The sequence below is a fragment of the Anopheles arabiensis genome, chromosome 3 (assembly GCF_016920715.1).
Source record: "Anopheles arabiensis isolate DONGOLA chromosome 3, AaraD3, whole genome shotgun sequence".
Taxonomy (NCBI): Eukaryota; Metazoa; Arthropoda; class Insecta; order Diptera; family Culicidae; genus Anopheles; species Anopheles arabiensis.
In genome coordinates this window covers 13,377,628-13,402,500 of record NC_053518.1, presented here as the reverse complement: position 1 = coordinate 13,402,500, position 24,873 = coordinate 13,377,628, and the positions used below count along the sequence as shown (strand labels likewise).

At 44.5% G+C, this 24,873-nt stretch overlaps 1 protein-coding gene and 1 non-coding gene across 4 annotated transcripts; one reads left to right on the top strand and one right to left on the bottom strand.

Moving 5' to 3' along the window:
• The first annotated feature begins 1,308 nt into the window (after positions 1-1,308).
• LOC120902203 (forkhead box protein D2-like) lies at positions 1,309-23,890 on the top strand. Of its 3 annotated transcripts, XM_040310760.1 has the most exons (11): positions 1,310-1,577; positions 1,931-2,177; positions 4,543-4,619; positions 19,085-19,145; positions 20,065-20,548; positions 20,609-20,714; positions 22,046-22,419; positions 22,539-22,617; positions 22,674-22,749; positions 22,839-22,919; positions 23,003-23,890. In XM_040310760.1, coding segments are annotated over exons 2-11 (1,437 nt in total). In that variant the 5' UTR covers positions 1,310-1,577; positions 1,931-2,176; the 3' UTR covers positions 23,101-23,890. The 3 variants fall into 3 exon arrangements, with proteins under 3 accessions (XP_040166695.1, XP_040166694.1, XP_040166693.1); XM_040310761.1 differs by having other exon boundaries at positions 1,309-2,177; positions 22,689-22,749; XM_040310759.1 differs by having other exon boundaries at positions 1,310-2,177.
• Trnad-guc lies at positions 8,519-8,590 on the bottom strand. The gene has a single exon. It is a non-coding gene; the product is annotated as a tRNA-Asp (tRNA).
• Positions 23,891-24,873: the final 983 nt, after the last annotated feature.

The following is a 24,873-nucleotide window of genomic DNA, read 5'->3' as shown; positions in this document are numbered from 1 at the left end:
AATAAACCATATAATGATTAGAAATAAAAGGCTAGATAAATACTGATCACAACATCATTATGATGCGTGTCATGTCAACCAAGGTAAATAACACCCAGTATTAACCAATAATGTAAATCGATACGATTCAATATATCGCAGAAACTACTCGCCCTACGTTAAAATAACATACACACGGTCACAAAGCCTCTCTCTCTGTGCGTGGTAGGTAAAGAGCACTACTGCTGTGGCCAGTAAATGGAAGGAGAGGCAAGGGTAAGGGTTCCACAAAAATGAAAAGCTGGTAACCCACTTTCAAACCCCGCTCTGGCTGCTCTGGCCAATGTGGCAAATTCTAGCCTGCCTAGGCAAACGCGTTGGGCGCCCTTCTGTGGCGGGGTGTCGTTTGCTTCCCACATGGAGTGCCAGGTGCTGCGTGAAGAAAAACTACCACCACCGTGTGCGGCAAGAAAAACGCAAACGATGGACACTTTCCCCTCTGCCTGCCTGCCAACACACCACTGCCGCCGTCCTGTTGGCGCACCGCCTCATTCGTTTTGCACTCGCATAAGCACTTTTTCTTCCAGCAGCGGTCGAAGAAAAGCTTCCTACTACTGCTGGCACTGGTGGTAGTGGTGCGAAAAACAAAAGAACATACATCCAAACCCAACAACAACATACACCCGGGGGGCAGGAATGTAAGACTTTGAACTGCAGCACCTTAATGCCCACGTAGCAGGTGAGGCTACGTATATTTCTGTTTTAAAAATATACCCACCACTACGCTACACATGTAAACAAAGCGTGAAATCGATCGCCATTCCATCCATAGCCAAACACGCCAAAAAGGATCATCTGCGACATCTCATAATGGTCAAAGCATGCATTGGTATAGGGTTGTGCGTTGTTATGGTGATCCCACGCCGCCGTCAAATCAAACCCAAACGGGGTCAATTTTCCACTATAGGAGTTTCTCCGCAACTTTAACAATCAAAAAAAGGATACGGCACGCGGTCGGGTATTGGACGAAGCAGAGCCCCCACCGTGTATTAGCCGAATAGAAAATGGAAGAAATGCTCACATCCTAAGCGCAAAGATCGAATAACAGCAGCAGGAGCAGCACACTAGCAGGCGAACACCATCGCGCGCGCTTGTACGCGTGTTGTTCATTCGCGCATTGTGTGCTGCTAGTGTGCGCTCGCTCTCGCAGCCGCGGCACGCTGCGCCGTTTGGATTGGGGATGGAAGGTTGTGCCATTTCATTCGCTCGCTTCATTCTAAGGAAAACGCGATCTCTCGCAATCCCCTACACACAGCCACAGTAGTGAATTCCCCGCTGACCGAGAACGTGTGTGCGTGTGCAACTGTTGGCGTTTACCGCTGTCGTTTGGCTGACGTGCGCGCACCCGGGGGATGGTAAAAGCGAAAAAGTGAACACGGCTCTCCGTTAGTAAGCGGACAGTTTTCGTTAAGTAAACAACCAACTTCGGTCCGCGCGCGCACACACTCGCTGCCTTCGGGACATTAAAATTCGCAGTGTGGTGTCCAAAAGGGAGCAGATCCGGCACCCAGAGATCGTGTTGGGGGATATTCGTTTGGGTAATTTTTTGAAAGTTTTGGGGGATTTTTATTCAAATGTGCATATGCTTACTGTGAAATAAATATTGGCAACTTTTGATGTTTTTTTGTGAGTGTGTGAGGTGTGAAAGTGTGTGAAAAGTTGAAAGAATTATCGAAAAACCAAACAAAACCGAGTCGTCTCAACAGAAAATATAACGCTTGAAGCTGATTAGAGTGATATTTGGCTGAAAAGTTAGTTAAAGTGAATAATAAATACGTGGAACAAAAGTGTACTATTACCAATTCCGGATGGTACTAATTACATAGAGATTTATGAATTTCTTATATTGCTGAAATTTTGAAACAATAATTCAAAAATTTCCCTCAACCAGTACGTGGCGCTGGGATAAAGCTTTACCGACAGCAACACATTTGTTGAGAGAGAATTGAAAACCCTGTGGAAATAATGTGTGCAGTGGTTGTGATTAGTGCATAGTGTGAATTTAGTGCTTTATTGCCACTGAGTGCCTGCCGATATACGACTGCACCGTATCCTGCAGCGCACTTCAGCGGTGGTGGTGGTGACAAGAATTGCTTCAAAAATTTCAACGATTCTTATTGGAAGTGAAATCGACTACAGTAAGTATTTCACGTTCACGCACAAAGGGGAAATAGTTACAGAGATGTAAAAACATAGTGAACTTAAGTGTTTTGGTTAATTCTTACGTTGAGGTTTTGGTTAATTTGGCTTAAAATTATCATATTTAAACTAAATCAAACCAATTTTTTGCTTCCTGTTTTGATGGGTGATGGAATCCATTTCATTGAACACAACAAAACAAAAGACCACATATTGCAAAGTATGCGCAATTTCCCTGTCCCTCTTCTGAACGCACAGTCGATCTATCTGTTGACAGTTTCTTGCTTGTCGAATGCATAATTGCACACGTACGTGGTACGCGATGTTTATGTAGAAGAAAAGGAAGCAAAACACAGTAACGCACCTTCGCGCAAATGCACTTGTGCTCTATCGAACAGCTGCATATGCGTGTTGTGGCGTCCGGGTGCCAATGCAGTTGCACTTTGCGATATGACAGGTAGCCCCACAGACAGGCTGCTAGGTAGGTGGTGTGTATCACTGTAGCCACGTAGCGAGCAGTGTAGTAGGCTGTGCAGAAGAATTGCATTTTGCAACTGTAACGGCACGTGTTTCCTTGTATGACCTGTTGCGCTGCAGCTGGGCTTCTGGAGCAAAAAATGTCAGACGAACGGCGAATGTTCTTGAAGCAATAACAAAAAAAGAAGTATGTTTACTATTTTCAAGTTCTTCCATCTTCCCCTGATCCGGCGGCTGATATACAGCATCCAGCTTTTGTTTTTACAATCAAAATTTCAATTTTCAAACATTATTGTTTATTTGTTTACCATTTGGGCGCTTCCACAACATTATTACAGCACAAAACAAAAACCCCTCGCACGGTTGTGTGAATGGGATATTACGCGCTTCACTTGACCGTGAGTGATTAAAGCGAGCCCCCGAAGCTGTCAACAGACGACCATCAATGTTTTCCAATTTCTATACCAAACAAATATCAATTACTTCCCCTGAGTGTCGCACGCACAAAAAAAGAAGCCTTCTACCGGGAAGCGAAAACACACATAGCAGGAGTGTTGCTTCAAACTTTCATCCCCATAATAAACGACCATCCCTCCCGTTTTCGGTTGAAAAAATCTCGTCTGATAAGCGATTTCTTGTTTCCTATCGCCTTCTTGAATGGAAAAGTGAACGAACTTTGACCATATTGCGATCGAAAAGAAGCAGCAGAGGGCTGAAGCAGCCGTAAAGCGAACGGCAGAATTCGACAGCAACGCATTTATGGTTTGAAGCTGTGTTTTTCCTATTTTTTCCTTTCCTTAATGGCTTTTGATTCTCAATTTTTGGGACGCATAACGTTGATAAGTTGTGATTCGCAGCATATGATTCGGATTGCACGAGGATCATGTAATGGTGCGGCTGATCTCTCTAGAATGTTGGTGATTTCGCTCTTCATTTTTGAAATACTTTTTACAAGTAATATTGCTATGGTGTAGTCAAATAACAAACAAACAATTAAATCGTTGCCTAAAGAAGAATGTCGATGTCGATAGCATGTAATTGATAGCTGGTTCGGATTGGTAACATTAAATCATAACTATTGCGGCATAAATTGTGCTGGTTATACAGCCGAAGTAAGAGGTGAAATTTAATTGATTGTGTTGTTTCTGTAAAGCTGTTTACAAGGTAAAACTAAATTAATTTGTTTTCCATGATAATTGTGTTTATTTCAAACTATCAGTCCTACAGGACTGATTTTGATTTAGGTAATAGACGCGTCGAGCAATAATTGCCAATTTAAATTGTTGTTTTCTTTGGCGAGTCAACAGCTATAGTGACCTTCCAAGCAGTACGTATCATACTTCGAAGAAATTTGTACATTCTACATTTGAAAAAATAAATAATTGGAATAGGTTTACTTTCTGCTCCTTTCTCGATACTGCCTAATATCCTAATTGGACTAAATTTATCCATCATACTTTGCCATTTGTTTTTTTTTTTGTTGGGGTTTGTTGAGTAGATTATCAATTACACTCCTCAATTTACCATCCCATCGAGTGCGATGATATACAGATGACGTTTATGCTGCCATTATAGATCGCTTAAGGATATATGGTTGTTGTGTCGAATATCTGTTACGAGCGTAAAGACAAACCCAAAAGTATCGAATATCGAGCGCATACCGTATTGCGTGTGGAGAAAGGATATTTTTACTTCTGCTTGGTTAAAACAAAATGCCTTTAAGTTGTAAGTAAGTAAAGTATGCATTTTTGATAAAAATAGCACTTTTTCCAATTCTAGATTTTCTAGAATCAATGTATTGCCAAAATAGCTACTAAATTCTGTACCATTAGTTGTCATTTGTTTGTTTGTATCTAATTCTTTTCATCCAATTTATATTCATTTCAGTGTTGGCGACAACCGCCAACAGTGACATGGCGCCGCCAGACGGGCCCATGCAGTACGACTCGAAATGGTCACCGATGGTAAGTTATAGAAATGATATGTATATGTACCAAATAGCAATAGGATATGACCAAAAATATGTATTTTTACTGTTAAAAATATTCAAGCAAAACATTCATTGGTTTAAGCCATTTTAATAACAAAAAGATTTCGTGTAGGATCATGTAGCAATTCTTATAGATTTGCAGTCTAATAACTGATTTCTGATGATTTAAAATGAAATGATCTGATGATTAACCATCTTAAATTGATTCATGAATACACATAAATCGGCTTGTAATTTAGTTTTTTATTTAAGACGTTATGTGTTGTGTTTGATAATTAGACATACATTATTTGTCATACATTTTTACATAAAAAGACATACATTTTTAATTATATTCTACAAACCAAGCAAGCTCAAATGCAATTATTTTCGTTTTGCAAAACTGCAAAACCCCAATTTTTATTAAATATTTGACCCCTGTGAAGGTGGATGCGATAGGACAGACCCATCATCTCACCTATTTCTAACTTTCTACTACTTTCATTCAACACATTATGCTTCGATTTTTCCTCTCCACTCCACACCACTGATTCACGGTCCTAAATCTTTAATCATTTTTATAAACTTAATCGGTTTGTTTATTTATTTTGCCCGTACATTTATGTACACGCCACCGGACAACACAACAAACAGCAGCGTAAAAATCACTCGTTCCGGATGGGATGGTGTTTAATATGAAAGAAAAAATGGTTGTTATTTACTTTGCGCGACTCTTGCGTGAACCGAAACTGTACCCATCGCGGCATAATGAGCGAGTGACTAAAGCGCGACACAAAAACATTACAAAAAAAAATTGAGAGCAATTGCTGTGGTGAGGAATTATTGTTCCGATAATGGCGATGAAGCATTGGTGAGCGCATTTTGGGTTGTTTATTTTGTCTAACACGCTAATGAGTTAGTAAGCATTGGGGTTGCATGTGAGGAGGTACCTCAACAAAGCAAGATAAGAGTTGGAGTTAGGAACACACTAGGAAAAAAGAGGAAATTAAAATATTTATGTACAGGGTACGAACTCTCTTGTCACCGTATTTACCATCTATTCCGAAATCAAATATTTGAATCAAACTCAAAATCAGTAAAAGACACCAAAAACACGATGGGAATCCAACAAATAATTAACCTTTTAATATCGCCCGAGCAAGGATGCAACACGTTTAACTCCCTAATTAAAGACACCGTATCCTTTCCAGTGCTACTCAAGTTTCCGTTTTTCTCACCACTTTCCAACGGTCGGTCCTTATCGGCGGTACGCATCGTCAGGTGTACACCCCGAAGCACTACTGCTGCACGGTGACTGTATCCGTATCCCTAGCTACCCCATTTTTGGCCATTGCTCGTTTCCCCCTCCCCCCCCCCACCAAAACCGGCAGACATGAAACTGATACACCTTGCCGGCACGCGACCCCTCCCTTTTCACTTACGCGGAGCGACCACCGGAGGTAGAAAGGGATCATTTCATCCACCACTGTTCACCCCGAAGCGAGCGCGGTGATCTTCCCATTCTCTCGGGGTCGATTGGCCGGAACCTATCTCATTAACCTATTACCGATGAAAAACAAGCAGCGTAGCAAAAAAAAAATGGATAGAAAGGGATCGTTTTTCCACTGGCACATGGTTAGGGACACGGTATTTTTCTTCTAAAACTCCCATTCACTTTGAGCAAAATTTGCAGTGGAAAACACGCGACCCAATATAAGGGCCCAATGTAAGGCGAGGCGATAGACATTCAACAGTTTTTCTGTGTGTTCTGTGGGTCGCACCCGCTGGATGAGGAATTCAGGAGGCCGCGCGCACGACGAGGTCGTTTAAAATGTATAAAAATAACGTCATCTAAATTACATCATTAATTCCCATCAGACAACAATGGGCAATGGCGTGTGTGTGTGTCTGTGTGTGTGTGCGGGGAACGTTGGCGTGAATTTAAGATACGTGTCACAGTCGGTTCCTTTGGTAAATGGAGTAAGGCAACGTGAAAAAAGCGACCAAAATCGCTAGGCAAGATCGGACCAACGATCAGCGATCGCCTAATTCTGGGGTCTGGCATAGACCGCACCACGGTTCATGGTGCTTTCTTCAGCGCACACACACGCACACAGCGTTTGGCAGAATTATGTGTTTCAATGGGCGTGAAGCAGAGGGAAAGAAGGCATGATGGTAGATTAGTTTAGACCCATATACCACCACCGCACAGGTGGCACACCAAGGGGACATGGACCGGAAATTTATAGGACCGAAGAATTATAAGTGCAAATGGGGAGGGAGGCATAACGAAAGAAATCCCCACCACCAACACAGACACACATACCTCCGGTGTCTTTGCATTTATTTTCTGAGGTCTTTTTCGCAGCCAACACCGCCCCCTCGCCCATCCCACCCAAATTCACATAATTTTGTGCAAGCGCGTGCGGATGGGCCGATCTGATCGTTTCGCTCTTCGTTTCTTTTCAAAACAATGTCATTGGGAAACGTAAGGTATAAATATTGGTTTCCCAGCTTCTGCGCCATTTCCCCTCCCCTCCCCCTCTTTTCTGGCCCCATAGGATGGGGAAGGATGGGGGAAGTGGGGATGGTCAAAATGCTACCACTAAGTAGGCTAATTCCCTCACAACTCTTCCACGGCGTGACATCCGTGACACAGATATCCTGGTGGCGTGTGGAAAGCCATTTGATTGTTTGTCTTTTTCGCGTCATAATTTCATTTCCAAGAAAAATACAGACCACAACAGTCGGCTTGGTGAGTTGGAGAGAAGAGGTGTGTCTTTCTGGGGGTGAGGGTGTTTGCAGCGGCAAGAATGGGAAGGTGACAAACAATAAATAAATACAACGGCAGGTCAAAGGTTAAGCAAACGCGCGCTGAAGGAACGTCAAACAAAACGATTCAGTAATTTAATGAGCTTTTAAATCTGGTTTATCCTGTGCTGTTAATTGTAACAAAAGCACATTTAAAATACGCGATAAGGTGTATTCGTTGATGAGACAAGAAAAATGCACCTTGAAAAATGCACCAAACTGAATTTGTAACTAATAAAGCCAGCAAATATTTTTCGCTCTTTTAAGCCATTAGTGTATACATCTAATATGATTTATCTTTTTTTTTCTAAATTCTTTCCCTCCCAAAACGCCTTCAATTTTTACCATAATGGCCGACCACACTTAGGTGTGCGACAAAAAGATTCCCGAGCTGTTAGTAAATTGTGAAATTAAGAAGCTGTTTGGTGGGGTCAATAAAATTCGGGAAATGATTTACGTACCCACCCCCCGCTCAACTCAACAGCACCATTTGACCGGTTTGTTCGACGAGTGTTGCCCCCAGCTCGGCGGGATGTTTCTAAAAAAGCAAGGACCATAAATTTTCTTCGAGCTGCTTTTGTAGTGAAAACTGCGGCCGTGCGCCGTCCTCAGTCGATCTCACTCCCAGCATAACCGTGGTAGGGCAACGCAACAGAAAAGGAGGGCTATGCGAAATGGCGGAAAGAAAGGCATCCCATTAACCAGTGGCCACTACTACTACCACTACGCGCACACCGTGGGTCAGTGAATTGGGGACAAAGTTTACGACCGTGCGCCTTTTGCTTGTTGTGCTGGTTGGGTACGCATCGTCCCCCAAGGGTCTGCGGCGTGGTTGACAAATGATTGGGGCCGCACTAAAAACGCTGTCGGAAGGCGAAATTACTGTGCGCTTTAGAGGGTTTGGGGTGGGGAGTTAGGACCGAGTAGGTCATAATTTACAACCGTTTAATAGCGATGTGAGCGAACATTTAATTCTAAACACATGTTTAACATGAGCGTTTAACACCTCTCGGATTTTTTCTGCCTGTTCGTTGCAGTGTGAAGGGAGGGAAAAAAAGGATTCAAAGGCGAAAAAAGATTTCTCTCCCCGACGGGGAATCGAACCCCGGTCTCCCGCGTGACAGGCGGGGATACTGACCACTATACTATCGAGGAAGTCGAGAGAACCGGCGCTCAAAGCGCATCTGCTCATTTCGCTCTTTTTTATGTACATCGGTTCGCTTTTTGTTTGAGCTAAGAGGAATGTTCAATGTTACTTTCTCAATGTTACTTATTTTCACGTTGCTGTTTCTGATAACATTAGTCACAGCCGTTTGTGGCCCGGTAAAACAATCTCAAGCAAAGAATATGACGAATACATAAAACATGGCAAATATAACTTAAATAGCACAATTTATGCTTTAAATAATTTGCACTATTTTCAAACAGTTGTCAACTAAAGCTTCTGAAACTTTGTTAGACTATCGAATTTTCCAAAAAAGGGTGTTTTAAAACATTAAACAAGAGATAGAAAACTACGAATTACAGCAGAATTGTTTTGTTTTGTAGAAGTTTCTAATAAAAACTGTACAAATAATAACTATTTCTCGGACTTCTCATTGCTTGTTTGTAATTCAACAACCGCATCTGTATGCGAATCGAAACATAGCATGTTGTTGTATCTCTTACTCTTATGCTTTGTATCCGGATCACTGAGGCGATGCAGCATAACCGGTTCCTTCGCGCAACACGTTAGTGGTGGGAGATAAACTTCAATGCGGACGATAATTCTCCCATTCGCTTGACACCAATTTTCATGTTGGGCGTGTACTCCATGATGGTCCATTTGATGGCTGACCATAACCCTCCATTTTGAATGTTAACACATTGGGAGTTAATAAACACTGAATGCTGGGTATTGATTTTGGAATTAAAAGCACATAAAGTGTTTGAAAATAAAGCCGAAAAATAATAAATAACATGCACAGTATCTATTTCGAAATACTTGAAAACCTTACTTCCATGATCCATTTTTTATTCGCTGTCTCTTTCCTCGTACACCGATCACCAAAGTATGAACTAAGAACAATTCTATTAAAAGGCAATGAAATTCCCATTGCAGAACCCCTACGTCCCCGTCCGTACCGTTCCGCCCCAAGCCACCGTTAGGGCCGATGGAGGGAACGACGGCCGGTGTTTTGATAAATCGGTGCAGCTAAAATTAACACCCACTTCTCACCACTCGCTACACAGCCGATGAAAAGGGACCTTCCCCGGCACGCGTGCCCTCGCACGAAGGCAGCCCAGTCTCCGAAAAACGAAGATGTCATCGGACACAATGTAAATGAGCCAAACGACAGCTATTAGTTCGCTGTCACCCCCCCCCCCCTCCCGCCGCACCGTTGCACCGTGGTCCGGGGCCATTTTTCCTCTCACGCACTTCGTTGTCTCCCGGCGCAATTGGAAAACGATCCGTCTCTGCACGGTTTTACGGAAGTGGCGCGCGACACTCGAAATGCCTTCCGGCAAACGCAGAAGCGGCTGGTGTTGCATTTCCCCGCGCACGCTTGCACACTTGAGTAATTATCCCGCTTCGAGTGAGAGCAAGGAAAAATTCGGCTAAAGATAAATGCGAGGAACTGATAGAGATAGAGCTTGAAACACCGGTTTGACACCGCCGTTCGCTCCATTAGTTGCGAGATTCAATCAAGCCGAAAGACCCGGCATACCTCTTCCCGGGACATTTACAGCCCCAGAGTGGACGCAAACACAACAACACCCGCACAACAACGGTGAGCGGGTGGGTGTGACGCGGACAACAGCCCTCAAAGTGGTGTGTCCGATCGGTAGCGGACGGGGCTGGTGGCATCAGGCATTAGACTGCCATTTATATTCGCCCAAAAGCCGAGTTGCTCTTCCCCGGGGTTCCGTCTTGTGTCGCTTTCGCAAGGACCCAGTTGCAGTGTGGCATCGGCCACGATCGTCTCAAGTGGGTGCCCGCACTCACAAAGCGGCCCACTAGCCGTGCTCTTTCGACTTCCAACAGCTGTTCCGAATATTTCAATTAGAATACAGCGCACGCACCCGAAACATCACTTGGAGCGGTGTTGTTGAGCAGCAGCGGCAGCAGAAGCAGCAAAAAAGTGTGCCCCTCCTGAAGACACACCACACTCGCTTTCCACCAAAGTGTGGCGCATTTTTCCCAAATCGCGCTTGCCCCGATACACCTACACATTAAAAATAGCGATCATTCCCACCCGGGCCCGCCCTCGTTCGCCCCCTCCTCGGTATATATATGTGTTCCATTTTGTCCACCGGTTTTGTAGCTCTTGTGTGAGTGTTTTTTTTTGTTCCTCATTTCCTCCAACAAAAGTGTGTAATTTTTCGTGGTTCACTGGACAAGCGCACGGTTCAAGCGACACATGCGTGACAACGAGCTGAACGAGCGGCTGCTGGGGGAAAAAGGCAGAAAGAGAAAACCCCCCGACACAACACTGATGCGTACATAATCGAAATCGGGCGAAGGGACCAGAAAAAAACGGCGAAGAAGCAGGTCGCGCCGGAGAGCATGATCGCCGACATAATCGGGTGTCGTAAAATATGAAGTGATAATGTTTTCCATAACCTTGTCATACAAGGATACACTCATGTGTAGCGTTTCAATCACCGGCAGCTCCACTCCGCTACAGATACGGAGGAGAAAAGTGTCGTGATCGATTGTGAGTTGGGATGTGATCGGAGAGGTTCGCGCGCTGTGGGTTGGATGGGGTTAGCTAGTCGGGAGCTTAGGCGGGTTAGCATGTAGAACATCACAATGAGATGTTGTAAATAAAACATGACGGTTTGAATCAAGTATGATGCTATAGCTTATGTTAAGAGGTTTAGTTAGGATCACTGTTGTTAGATCACTATTTGTATCTTGGCGTGGTGAGCTTTAGGGACATGGTTTTACACATAATTTCGCATAACTTTTTGAATAATTGCTTTTTCCAAGGTACTGGGATGTGCAATAAAGTCTTTTTGGTGCAATAAAACGACTTCATAAACGATCAAAATGAGTATCCTTACACAGAAAGCAGCTTTTGTGTTTCAATCGTTTGGCAAGCCAGGTACTCTAACAGAAAATTATAGAATCCATCTAAAACAGAGATGTGTTTCAATGTTATTTACATCACTTCAAAATACGAAATTCGACATAGAATATCTCATAGAGTCGTTGTACCTTTTTTGAGTAAAATGTAATTTAGATTTGAAGATCTGAAAATAGTACTAAAAACAAAACATACTAAGAAATAACATAAATCCCCAGTGCTTAACACACAATTCTCTTGAAACTATGTATTTAAAAATCACTACTAAAACGTTGGGCCATAATCAAAAACGTTTAAAACACTTTTAAATACATCGCTACGGGCAAATCTTGTAAAACGATGCAATCCTCTCAATAAAACATGATCCTAAACATGTTTCTGTTTATTTCAACACCATACGATCGTTTGTAATGATGATGTTCTGTTGCTTACGGCTCGATTTATGACACCGGCTAATGTAATAGCATTTTATTATCTGTCATAAAGTGACACACACACACACACACTAGCTACTACAAGGTGGGCTGTTGTGGGACTAAATTGAAGTGTATAATAGCATCCTCTACCACCCACCACTACGTCTAGTCGCCATAATAGCTCCATCGTAAATCAATACACTCTTACACAGTAACACAGCATCTCTCAACCTTTAGGGTTCATGAAATAGTAAAATAATCCAACAGCGTGTGTGACTTGATGCCGGTTGGCTTTTCCGTCACACTACGTTCGGTGTAAAAACGATGACGGAAATACGATCGCACACCGCTGTTACGCCCGTTAATTTTCAACAAATTAAAAAGTATTAAAAACACACAACCCATCGGCTCCAACAGAGTGGCGTGGTGTGGCGTGTGTGTGTAGGGGTGTGAAGCAAATAAAGAGGAAAAAATGTCATAAAATTATCACCACCTTTCAACAGGCGGCAGCAGGATCGCGAGGCGCCTCCTGGCATCGTAACTCATCCGCCGCTTGATCTGCGCTGTGGAACGAAGATGTTGTTTTTAATGCAGTTGAATATATGACGACAAGATACACCGATTTCCAACAAGCGGAAAGATGGAGATGCAGAAATGACGAACGTTGCTTGAATTTCAATAATGCGCTTGTGCGTTCGTGTTTATGTGTGTGTGTGAGCCACTAAAGAGATATTGTTCTTGACAGCTCCATTAAATCCGGTGTAGCTCTATTACCGTAACGAGCAGTGCAGTTAAGGGACCATCATATTCCATTGGTTTCATTCCTCTCACCTAACCTGTCACTTAAATTGTTCCTACCTCCGCGCTTAATAGCGCCGCAAAACGTTTCGCAAGGCACAGGCAGCTACATTTGTCATCGATTACCATTCCGCGATGACAATTGTTTGTTATTTTTACCGCACCATCACATGCATCATAAACTTGCTTCTCCGAGGGGTGCCGGACTGCAGTCCGGGAGAAGCTGTCGGGAAATTTCAATGGCATTCTTTCGAAGGCAGCAGAACAACACGCGGGGCTGGCTTTAAATGCATCTGCCCCCGGTCTGTCCAACCGGCGTGTGGAGTTCTTCGGCTGGCAGCACTGGGATTAAGGGCTGCGGATGTGTAAATCCCACCGCGAGAGGCCCGATGGAAAGAACGACAAACCGGGGCCGAACTCCAGCCCAACCGCGGCGAGGCCAAACCCTGTCATCCCTTGAGGTCGTTGCGGTCGGGTCAGCACTATGCTCGGGATCGCTTCTACCAAGACCTTTCCGATATGTTGTTAGCGACTGCTCGTTTCGCTTGCTGTTAGAAGATCAGTTGTCGTCTCTTTCGAACTCGCACAGTCACAACGGGCAGCTGTGAAGATCGTGTAGACTAGACATAGCCAGCCCCCGTCGCATTGATCCGCATGCTTTCCACAACACTGGCCTGCCGTGCTCTCAAATTTCCGGTCTCAACTTTTAAAACCGTGCCAGTTGCGCGAGTTCAAACACCCGTCGAATTGACCTTCATGTTCAAGTGGAAGAGAGAGAAAAGTGAAACTCAATTTGTCGCCGCAATTCGACACGTTTTCGCAGACATGCTGCGGTATGTGCATGTTGTGAGCGATCGGTAACTCTCGTTAGCGATAACTGAATCATGGTGCAAGCGCGCTGTGAGAAACTGTACAGAAATTGGCATCGCATCTCCAAGAAGTAAAGAGGCTGTTATTGCAGCGCAAAGCCCTGCTGCGTCACGGCCGTGTGCATGACTGCTACAATTACACCTACCTATCAGCGAAACACATCTCCCTGTGGCACACCGGGGTCTCCCGTGTGTGTGCACGATCGATTCGCTAAACTCCGATCGGAGGCTGCTGCTGCGATAAGAGAGCGAAATGCAATTGCGCGCCGGAATAGGGGGAACGGTGAAAAGCGTTGCAACCTGCTGCAAACTGCGCCGCAGAATTTGTGAGCACCAATTGCACTGCTGCATGACGACGCTGTTGTGATAGCGATCGAGATGTGCGTATGTGTGTTTCTTTTCTTTTTAAATGCAGTAACGACCTCGGCCAAAGAATTGGAATTGTGAATTGGTTCTATGTTTTGTAGCCAGTTAAGGTGTACAGTAATGGGATAATTCTGCACGCATTTTAAGGCGCACTGTTAAGGCCGTAACTGGTGTGACGCGAGATTAAGCGCGAAATCGGTGATGGTGCAGAACCAAGTTTAATGAAGTTAACAGCAAAATGGTTTGAACAGAAAGGGGCATAATTTATGAAGTCGCTTTGTTGGGTTGTTTTTAGGGATATCATCCAATTACAACATTTTTATACACTCCTCCTAGAACGACAGACATCAAATCAGAGGGAAAGGCTGTAAAGCAAACACCACCGGGAGCCTTAAGCTTCTTGCGCAGAAATGTGAAAAATGCTAAACAAAAATGTATTCCGCATGCTGTTTTTTCCCCTCCCAAGATGAAAGAAAGAGCGCCAGAAAACGATTTTAGGAAAAGAACACAACTGCCCACCGTATTGCCCAGAATCATTTAGGTGCAAGATTTATGGCGTTGCTTTGCTCTCTTAAATTAGAAATTGTACAACAAAACGGTCATAAAAATCGGGCGACGGATCAGAGCGTCTGTGTCTGAGCACGCAAGTTTCACTCACGAACCCCTCACGAAACAGAAGAAGTTGCTTTATGCGTTTCCTTGTTGATTTCCTTCCCTCTGTGTGTGAATGTGTGTATTTTGTTTTCACACCGATCGTGCAAGGTGTGATATAAAGCATCCCAAAACTCGGTCAGAAGGTCAACCACAGAGCGCTGACTAAATACTGACACTTGTCTGCCTTTTTTACCTTCCACCACGTGGCCCGGGAAAAAGGGCAAACCAATAAAGCTGCACATGGGGACGGGGTGAAAATAAAAACATACACGCCCGGGCTGGCCGATTTTTGCGGCCCGTTGTTATCAATCTAAATTATTTGACTGTTACAAATGTAAATATTTTCCTTTTGCTGCACCCGTAACTGTGGGGTTCAACCACATCCGGAGTGTGTGTGTGTTTTAGTTTACTGTAATTTAGTGTCACTAACACACACACACACGCTCGACAGTTTTTTTTTTGCTTCAGTGTGAAAGAGGCCAAAAAATCCTTGTCGATCCGTCATGAAGATCGCGTGCCGATCGGAAGTGAAAATGGACATTCGCACATCAAAACAACAGTGTGTCGCACCCTGGGGAGGCAGTTTTGATTTTGTGAGTCTAAATAAATATTATGTATTTGTGTTTTTCTGTTATGAAAACTTCTCTCTACACCGTGCCGTGAAGCGATCTCCGAGCGGGTTGCTTTTTGTACTCCCGCACACTTTTACATGCCAGAAAATTTTGGTGTAAATTTGCTAGCCATTCGAGTGATTTAGTGGTTGAAATTGAGCGAGACTTTACCGAATCCAACGAACAAAATGGAAGATGGCGGTGATCGTAATTCGGATGTAGCGGAAGCTAGCGGAAGAAAATTATTTTTTTTTAGCCAACGTCCAACGTCAACGCGTCCCGACGAACAGTGCCATTAATCACGTGCTAATGGAGCAGAAACCTTCACCCTGACGGAATGTCTTTAATTCGTGTCGCTGGCTGCAACTGATTGGGGTAGATTTGCTATAAGAAAGGTATAAATTTAAAGCAAAAAGGGGGGAAAACGACGCAGTACCGTTTGCAGAGGAATTTTGTGTCGTATTTATCTTCTGGTGTTACTTGATCATCGTCAGACACACACACACAAACGCGCGCGCGCACACGCAATGTAGTTGATTATGCTGCATTAAAAATGACGCAATGTAGAACCACCACAAGACACCTTCCTTGGCTAAGAAAGGTGTGAAATTAAACACAACCTTTCTAAGCATTCGTAGTCATCCATCGTCGGTGGTCGGTGCACGTGTTAGTTTTGCGTTTGAAAATCACCAAAGAGCTTACTTGCTTGCCTAGAACTTGCGCTGCCAACCCTTAGATGTGGCCCTTTAGAGAGAGGCCCTCGCAACAAAAGAGGCCGTATTTTCCCCGGAAATTCCCCAGATGTGCTCGTGTGGCAAACAGATCCAGTCGCAGATTCATGGCTCGTGCTCGATTTCCGAAGAATTCCAGTGGAGCCGTCCGTGCAGCAGGCGCCCCCGGGTTCGTATCGGGTTGAACATGAGCACTGCTCCGATTACTTTGTTCCTTTGGTTTTATCGCACTGGCCCGATTTGTTCAATGCCACAGTGATCACCGTGTGAAAATTGGATCTTTATGAGAGGGGGTTGCTATCGCAACAACACTGCAAAACAACAACAGCTATATGGCGCATTCTGAGCGGCGCGATCATCGATCAGCAGGAACAAGTTGACCTACAAAAAAAAAAACCCGTGTCGCGACGTTTTATCACATTCGAATGCAAGTGAATGCGTTGTCATTGCATACCGTTTGTACGTGATCATGCGTCCGCTCTATGTGCTGCTGCTGATGCTGCGAATAAACTTTTTCGGTATAAAAATAATTAAAAACCCCTCATTCGAACCATTCGAGGTACTGGCGGCTGTGGCGAAATGGTTCAAGGCTAATGTGCGAACGAACCCCCATGCCCGGGATGCACTCAAATAAAATGTGTTAATTTTTAATTGCAAAATAATTGTTTACCTCAGTGGTTGTCAGTGCTGCAGAGGGTTGGGCATTTATATCACTGTGCGCTTTTTCCTTTCATTTTAACGACACCCTGTCTAGAAGCAGTAAAATGTGGTTAAAAAAGACACTTTTGCTATATAAATTTCAATTTGCCGTCCAAGAAGGGATTGTTGAGGTGAGTGATTTATTTTCATTCTGTTTTGTGTGGGTAACAGTGCTCACTGCTGTGTTGGATGTTGTATCACATGATTGTACTTATTATTGCAATGCAGATAAAAATATAATTTTGATTCAATCCTAAAATTAAATATGATTGGTAGTTAACCTCGGGTTTGATCACAAAAGCAATTGAGCTTTCAAGACAATTACTAAATACCTATGTTCATAATGACTTGCATATGACGATAGACGATGACAAAAAATAATATAATCATCTTATATCGTGTTGCTCCCGTAGCTCTTTTCTCGTCCAATCCTAAATATCAGATAAAATAAACTCTTCAGAACGTTAATTCTAATAAGCACGAAATATAAGCTTACATCAAATTTGATCATGGTCCTCCATACAAAGCAATCTTGCTACTATTAATCAGAAATAAATGGAATTATGTCAGTTGATTTCAAATAATCGTTCTCTTTCTTGCACATCTTCAGCGAAGATTACGCCCATAACAAGGTCACGTACTTGGGCTAAGTTCTACAGAGTTTAGATTATGAGGAATAACGAATGCTCTTCCGTTCAAGGCATTGATGTTGGTATTTCATGACTGGGCCATTTACTGTTTGAAGCAGTTGAGTTCATTGTAACGATGTTCCTCCAGTTCCTCCAAATGTCCAATAAGATCCTGTAAGACCTTCGTACTGCGATCATGAGAATATATATCCAATATATATCGAAATCCTCTGTGAGAAGTTGAGTCTAGTTTTTCATGTTTCATCAAACATGAAATGAAATATATACATTTTTTAAGATGTCGATTAGTTTACGACCAACACATAAACAGGTTTATCAATTTCATTCGGCATCTATCTACACATATCAAATAATGTTCATAATAAAAAAACAACTTATGTACAAATAAGTGAAACAATATTACTTTTAGTTCAAGAAGATAAATACTGTCAGGAATTAAACATTCACCAATCGAAATGCATCAAACCTCTGCTTGATTGTTTCGTCTTTTTCCAAAACGGATTGACACAACGATGATGCACGAAAATTTAAAGCATTTCCCTTCAGTACACTTGAAAGTCGAAATACACAACATAAACCAACAGCGCTGAGGCAAAACTACACCCCATGAATCGAACTTCCGCGAACGGGCGTGCCTTTTCGACCATTTTCCGGACGATCAAGCACGTCACAACAGATGCTGCAGGGGTGGTGCAGCCAGGAGTACCGGGTTTGCACTGCAGGGGTGGGTGATTGTTGGCGGTCTGCCGGTTTCACATCGGGCCACTTCACCATTTGTTGTGAGTTCAAAAGCCACATGCTGCTGACGTCGTGGGTGTCCTCGCAACTCTACGGCAAGAGCAACCGCCACTCCAGCCTCTGAGTAGATGCAAGACGTAACAAAATGTAGCAAGTGAACGAGCGAGAAGAAGAGCTTCAATTCATTCTCTGTTGCTTAAATCTCCGTCTTGTTTCTTCGTGCTTTGCACTAAATCGTACGTTGTCACGTAATCACGTTAGTCTCCTACCGTGACCATCCGCTTTATCTTCCGGTCGGTACAGATCCTGCCAATGACCGGCCCAAGATCGACCGAAAGGCACGAAATAAGCACGGAAGGGAGTGGCGCGAGATCCCAAATCAAACCTGATCCGTGTCCAATAAAGAGTGCAATAAAGGATGCAAGATTACGGTGTCGTTGGCTCCACCGTTGCGTCGTTGGATGAAAAGCGCTGAAAAGCGATGCAACCGATGCCCGTATCACGGCGGCTAAGAGGAACGCATCTTGCACGGATCTCCGACCGCAGTGACCGACCGCGAGCCAACCGAATCCGCACGTAATGGCCGCGCGATTGGGAGTGATTTATGGGCGTAATTAAATCACTTCTTGGGCATGTCTTCCCCTGCCCGGTGACTGGTTTCAACAAGCAGACACACACACGCACACCCAGAGTCGGGCAGAGGTGGCGATGTTGATGTTCTTTCCTGTTTTTTTTTGTCTTACATTTCAGCTTGCTGTGAATTCGTGAATTGAAAACGGTGGGGGAAATCACCATTTTGTTTGCGCACTCTTGCACATGCACCAACCGTTGCATTTGCAGTTGCAGGTTTCTTGTTTACGTTTACTGCAATGTAGAGCTATGTCTAGGGCGTAGGTAATGAGATATTGGATAAGTGAGAAGGATAAATTGCATTCATGCTAGTTTTTATTGTAAACCTCAATCAATACTAATTTCATGAAGAAATGTATTTAAAGTAATTCGAAAAGCATTCCAATTAATATGTAATTATTTCATATTTTTTTCCAGAACATTATCAGCATGCCGACCAAGATCAAGCAAGAGGGCTTCAACGTATTAAGTCATCTAGGTATGTTGCGTATGCCTTCCTTTCCATTTGAATATCACGTTTATTTAGGACAAACGATCAGGTTTTAAGATAGCGCACGCCGTGAATGAGGCAACATGTTTGATTAACTACATAACCAAAGCTAGCGTCATAGTGCGCCCCGGCACTCGTAACTAGGTTTCTCGGACATTGGTTCGCTCGCCGTATCAGCATGAGCAATACTTACCCACAATGGACAAAAGGACACCCATAGGCACGCTTGAGTGCTGTTATGGCCGCGCGGCAAATGGGCATAGGATTGCCATTGACACTATAGTAACGGGCAAAGTGGAGCATCGTCATCATCATCATCCCATCCGCTTGCTCGTTCATATCGATGGAGCAGCAACGAAAGAAGGGAAAAAATGGAATCCATGCTATCAGCTCGCAATGACCCACGGTGAACCTTTTTCAATCGCTTATCAACAGCGCTTACTCTTCTTCTCTGACGTTGCGAGAGTGTTGAGGGAAATCGGATGAGGATCGTGCCTAACAGCGGAGCCGTCCTGTGTTGCGTAAAAACGGCTCTGCCTTCAAGATAGGTGGCTGGTAAGGGCTGGATGGGAAGGTTAGGCGTGGTATGCATCTTGACAGTCGTGTATGCTCGTGCGGCCACATGTCCGGAACGATAGGACAACAGTACAAAAAAAAACAACATGAACGTTTACCAACCAATGACTGCCAGCAGCATCTTTTGTTGGTTGTACGGATGTGGGTTCAGGTTTAACACTCTCCCCTCGTTTAACACACAGATACTACGTAGTAACAGGGAAATGATAATGAGTGATAGAATTTCGTTAATTTTAGCTCCAATACAATTATTTCAGTGATTTTGTTTGGCATTTTTAATCCATCACTCTTTCTCATACACACATCAACTATTCATGCACTCTGATTTCAGACGTGTACCACCCGCTTGCAGTATCGCTCCCAGCGTACGATCAGGTGAAATCTTCATCGCCCTCCTCCCTGCAGCAGCTGCCGACCGTGATCGAGCGGCTGCACGAGGAAACGGGAAGCTCACCGGACCATCAACATCAGCATCTTGCACAGCAGCAGCATCAGCAACAACACCAGCAACACCAGCAGCAGCAGCAGCAGCAGCAACAACAACTGCATCATAACATCGGTTCGTTGGCGCTATCATCCTCCAAACCGTCCAGCCAGGGTCCGGATGAGCTGCCGAGCAATAGCTTAGCACCGGATGAACTGCACGGTGGCCAGATACCGACAACGCTTCCCCAACCCAACTCCACTAACAACAATAACAACAACCACACGCCAAACCAGAATCAGACCACGAGCAACCAGAGCTCCACAAACTCTACCACCAGCAATGGTGGTGCGTCGACGGTCAGCAACAGCAGTACGACTAACAGCAGCAGGTTGGAATATGGTTTCTGGAGTGTCCGAACGTATCATTAACCACAATTCCTATCCACCAGTCTATCCACATACGATTGCAGCTCCACCACAAGTCCGACGGGCAGCCGGAACTCGAACGTGAAGCCACCGTACAGTTATGTGGCGTTAATTGCAATGGCGATACAGGTAAGATGGCTTCTTGCTTGGAAGATCTTAGTGAATTTCCTCACACGCCAGGATGTAATAATGCCCTGATAGGCAATATGTGTTATAAGGTAGCGTCTACCCTCTGCGTGATGTATGACCGTGTGATCACAGCTCAAATGCAATTAGTCAAGACGTTTAACGGTTCATCCTGTTTGCCATCGTCCAACCTACCAACAGGTTGACAAATTTTCCACCAACAACTTGGCAAAAATGATTGATCGTATGCGCTGCAATAGTATTACCTTATGCAGTCGGGAGAACAATGTGTTGCAACTCGCATCACTTTCCCCGGTTCAATTGCCTCGGACTGCCGAGGCACCAAACACTGATGATCGCAATACGTCTTCAGAATCTTTCGTAAGACGTGAATGTCAACCATCTATCCCCATCTATCCATTACCATCACTTTTCAACCTTGCGCGAGGATGGGAGCGGTTCGGTCGACGGCGACGGCGTAGTACGTCCTTACTAGGCGGCCCTATATTTTTTTTTTTCGCTCCCAGTCCATCGCCGGTTGCTTGTCAAATCAACCAGTTTGAGTGATGATTGTGTCACAAATTATAACTCTCTTCACGATGCAGCGCAACGTATCTCGCAACGGGCAAATTGTGGGAATGATGGTAAGGGCGAGAGGTTTATAAATCGCACTTTAATCCGACGCCAAGGCGCGGGACTGTCTGAAGTCTTTTGCATCGCACCGTCGCATATAGATCGGTCGGATCAAATTCTTCCCAGTGCCGAATTTCGTGGGAGTTGGACGAATGGTCTACGGGGAAAATGAGCACGATTATTAACGCGCGCGTAGTAGTTTATATTTATCATCGAAAGTTGCCCCGTGGCAGCATCAGATCCTGTGACAGTTTGGATCTGATCTCACGATCAAGATCACCAGGGCCTAGGGTCTAGCGAGAAAGGTTAAGTTTACGTGTGGGAAGGGAAGGAAAGAATGAAAGGGAATGAAATGAGCGAGATACATATTATAACAAATCTTCTAATTTAATTCTAGTGCGGGGTATGCACTACAACAGTTTGTCTTAATTAGTGCAGTTAATCTTGCGCGAATGATCTTGCTCCGAAGCAACAATACAGTTTTTGAAACAAAAACCCACACATTTGGAGTATCTTTTACGTGGCAGCACGGTGTTACCGAGGGAATAAATTGTATATTCTTAATACGTTTGCGTTACCATGAAGCTAGAATTTATTGAACCACGTGGAAGCTCCCTACTTATCAGCCTATTCGGGACCGTATTCTCTCTTTCTCTTCCTCTTCCCTCTTTCTACCGCGATCGCCATCGGGGTTACTGCAGAGCTCACAGATGAAGCGTGCAACGTTGAGTGAAATCTACGGTTACATCACCTCCCGGTTTCCGTACTACGAGAAGAACAAGAAGGGCTGGCAGAACTCGATCCGCCACAATCTCAGCCTGAACGAGTGCTTCGTGAAGATCCCGCGGGAGGGCGGTGGCGAGCGGAAGGGCAACTACTGGACGCTTGACCCGCAGTACGAGGACATGTTCGAGAATGGCAACTACAAGCGTCGCCGACGGATGAAGCGCCCGTACCGGACTGGACACTACTCGAAAATGTTCGGCGACTCGTACGTGACCAACCCGGGCAACTTTGGCCATCGGCCGGTGTTTGCGCAGAATCCCTATCAGACCTATCCACGCTACGATGCCGGGTAGGTTGTGGCAGTACGGCTGTTCGGCACGCACGCGTTGCAAGACACCGAGATGTGATATTTCGTGTTCCATCGGAAGGGTTAGTGATATGTTTTCTTTGTTTTTGTCATCCCTGCAGCGCACCCTGGATGCCGACGACGCAGCTGAGCAGCTACACGTCCTGTTCGAGCCGTACGAACTACACCTACTCAGCACCGGTAAGTAAGACACATGCACACGCTAGTAGATCGTATGTCAACCTTTCTTTATCTAGTATAATTTTTCGCAGCTCCAACAGTCGGTACAACCGGTAACGATCAACACGTACGGATCGCTGTCCAACAATCTAGGTGAGTGGTGCACTTGTGATGGGTGAATCGATAAGAATGTAGTCAATAATTGGAGGGGTTTTCTCTTAATTGTGGTTACTCTTGTACAGACACTTTCGCCGTTTCGGGCAGCACAACACCTCCCTGCGCACGGCGGTTCGAGCCACACTATCCCTATTGGGACACGACCTGTAAGTATCCGCACGCCTCTTCAGTTACAGAATTTCCATACTAAGCTAGCTTGTCTTTACCCTTATCTCAATACACTAACCAGTACCTTTGCCGGTGGTTAAAGACGAACCGACGAATCAGATGAGCGTATCCTCATCGCAACAGAACTCCTACCAGAAGTCGTACCTGTCCCAACCCTAACGGCTAATCGGTAACGTCGGTGACGTTCTCTCCAATCCCCCGAGCAGTAGTCTGATGGCCGATACGGACTCCACCAGCAACAACGACAGCTTCATGCGTAACCTGTGGCAACTGTCGTCAGCGTACCATCGCCGGCGTTTGCTGGATTAAGGTAGCTAGACGCGCCGCACGTCTGTGGAAAGCTTCTAAAGCACTATCTATTATTACTGAACAGACACGATCACTCAAAGTAGGAAAACAGTAGCAAGTGAATGCTATTGTTGTGTATGTCTTTTATGCTGTGTAAATTTGCTTTTTTCGGTTCTCTTCTTAGGTATCATTTATTTGTCTAACGCCTTTCAGATAGATGCATATAAGCTCGCTTTGTTTAGATCAGGAATGTCCATTTGATCTGTTTTCTTTGTATTTATCAACTCGTAACACAAATCGATGCTACTATCTGTATCCTCCAGCAAAGCAAGATGCTAACTGTACCAAACCAAACTCAAACTCCTCAGACACATTGGAGGCTCGGATCTGAAGACAAGGGAAGCATGAAATTTACCGTCCAAAATTTGCTAATGCATAGTCGAAAGTTAAAACGAGGCATTTGTTTTTATTTTGCTTAGGAAAAACAAAAAGAAAAAAGGGGTAGCAAATGGTTTTAAGGACAAGTAACGTATATTTGTAGTAACTCTTAGGATTATGACTCTGCAGCAACTACACACAAACACTCTGTACAGCCATCAACAATCAATGTGTGCGCATTGTAAGCGTAATGTAGAGAATAAAGTACTGTCAAACAAATAAACCAACCTGTGTCTTTTCCTGCGCGAGTTTCCCAGCTTCAAGGTAGCTCTGTTTTGCTTGAATTAAATTTATTTCACACCTCTTTTCCCCACCGACGGCGGCAGGGGTGGCGTTACATGGGCAGCAAATATTTCAACGATTTAATGCATCAATACGGGATGTGACAGAGGCTGCGTAGTGTGTTGTGTCCCGTCCCGTCGTGTGTTGCCCTCCCCGGGAAGGGGGTGCGATTAATTTCCGAAGAAATGATTATTAATCATAAAGCTGTCGGCTGGCTGTCGTCGGCAATTTTTGTCATATTTTCTTTACGAATCATCTTGAACCCTCGCCGAACACCGTCCAATCATCACATTTCCACAAGGATCACATTTCCGACGCTGCTTCCGATCGCCTCCCTCTGTGTCGCTTCCCTCATCTGCAGGGTGCGATCAACGGGCAAAAGATCGAGATCGTCTCTCGTCTGGCGGGGCGCTTTGCGCATACCACGACCGAGCAAACGTAAGCGTAACTTTTTCTAGTAGCAGCAACTCGCTTGAAATGAGAACTACCGCCACTCCACTCACCCTTCTACCATATGCCCTTTCCGCTTCCCTTTCCCCACACACAACCGTCTACAAGTGCAGATTCGGAGATGAAAAATTGCAATTTAAGCGCTTTTGATCGTGACTGCTCGATGCTCTGTGTGTGTGTTGGCTTGGTTTGCAAATAAAAAGTGAAGTAAAAGGGTACACACACACAGTGTGTTCGTGTTGGAACGCACTGGCTGTGTTTATTTGTGTGTATGTGAACCGAGGGAAACCAATTGACACCTCTCCCCATCCCTGGCAACCCAACCTCAACCCAAAGAGAGATCCCAATCGATCGTGTTTCCCAGCCACCGGTGCAGGCAGGGGCAGCGAGCATAATATATTTATGACGATTCAGTGCCACTCGGATACGCAATTGGACACCACGAGCATGAGAGACGCGCGCGGGCATACGCGG

Coding starts and splice junctions, on each gene's coding strand:
- LOC120902203 (XM_040310760.1), top strand. Junction 20,549..20,608: donor AGTACGACTAACAGCAGCAG/GTTGGAATATGG, acceptor CCTATCCACCAG/TCTATCCACATACGATTGCA. Junction 22,618..22,673: donor ACTACACCTACTCAGCACCG/GTAAGTAAGACA, acceptor TTCTTTATCTAG/TATAATTTTTCGCAGCTCCA.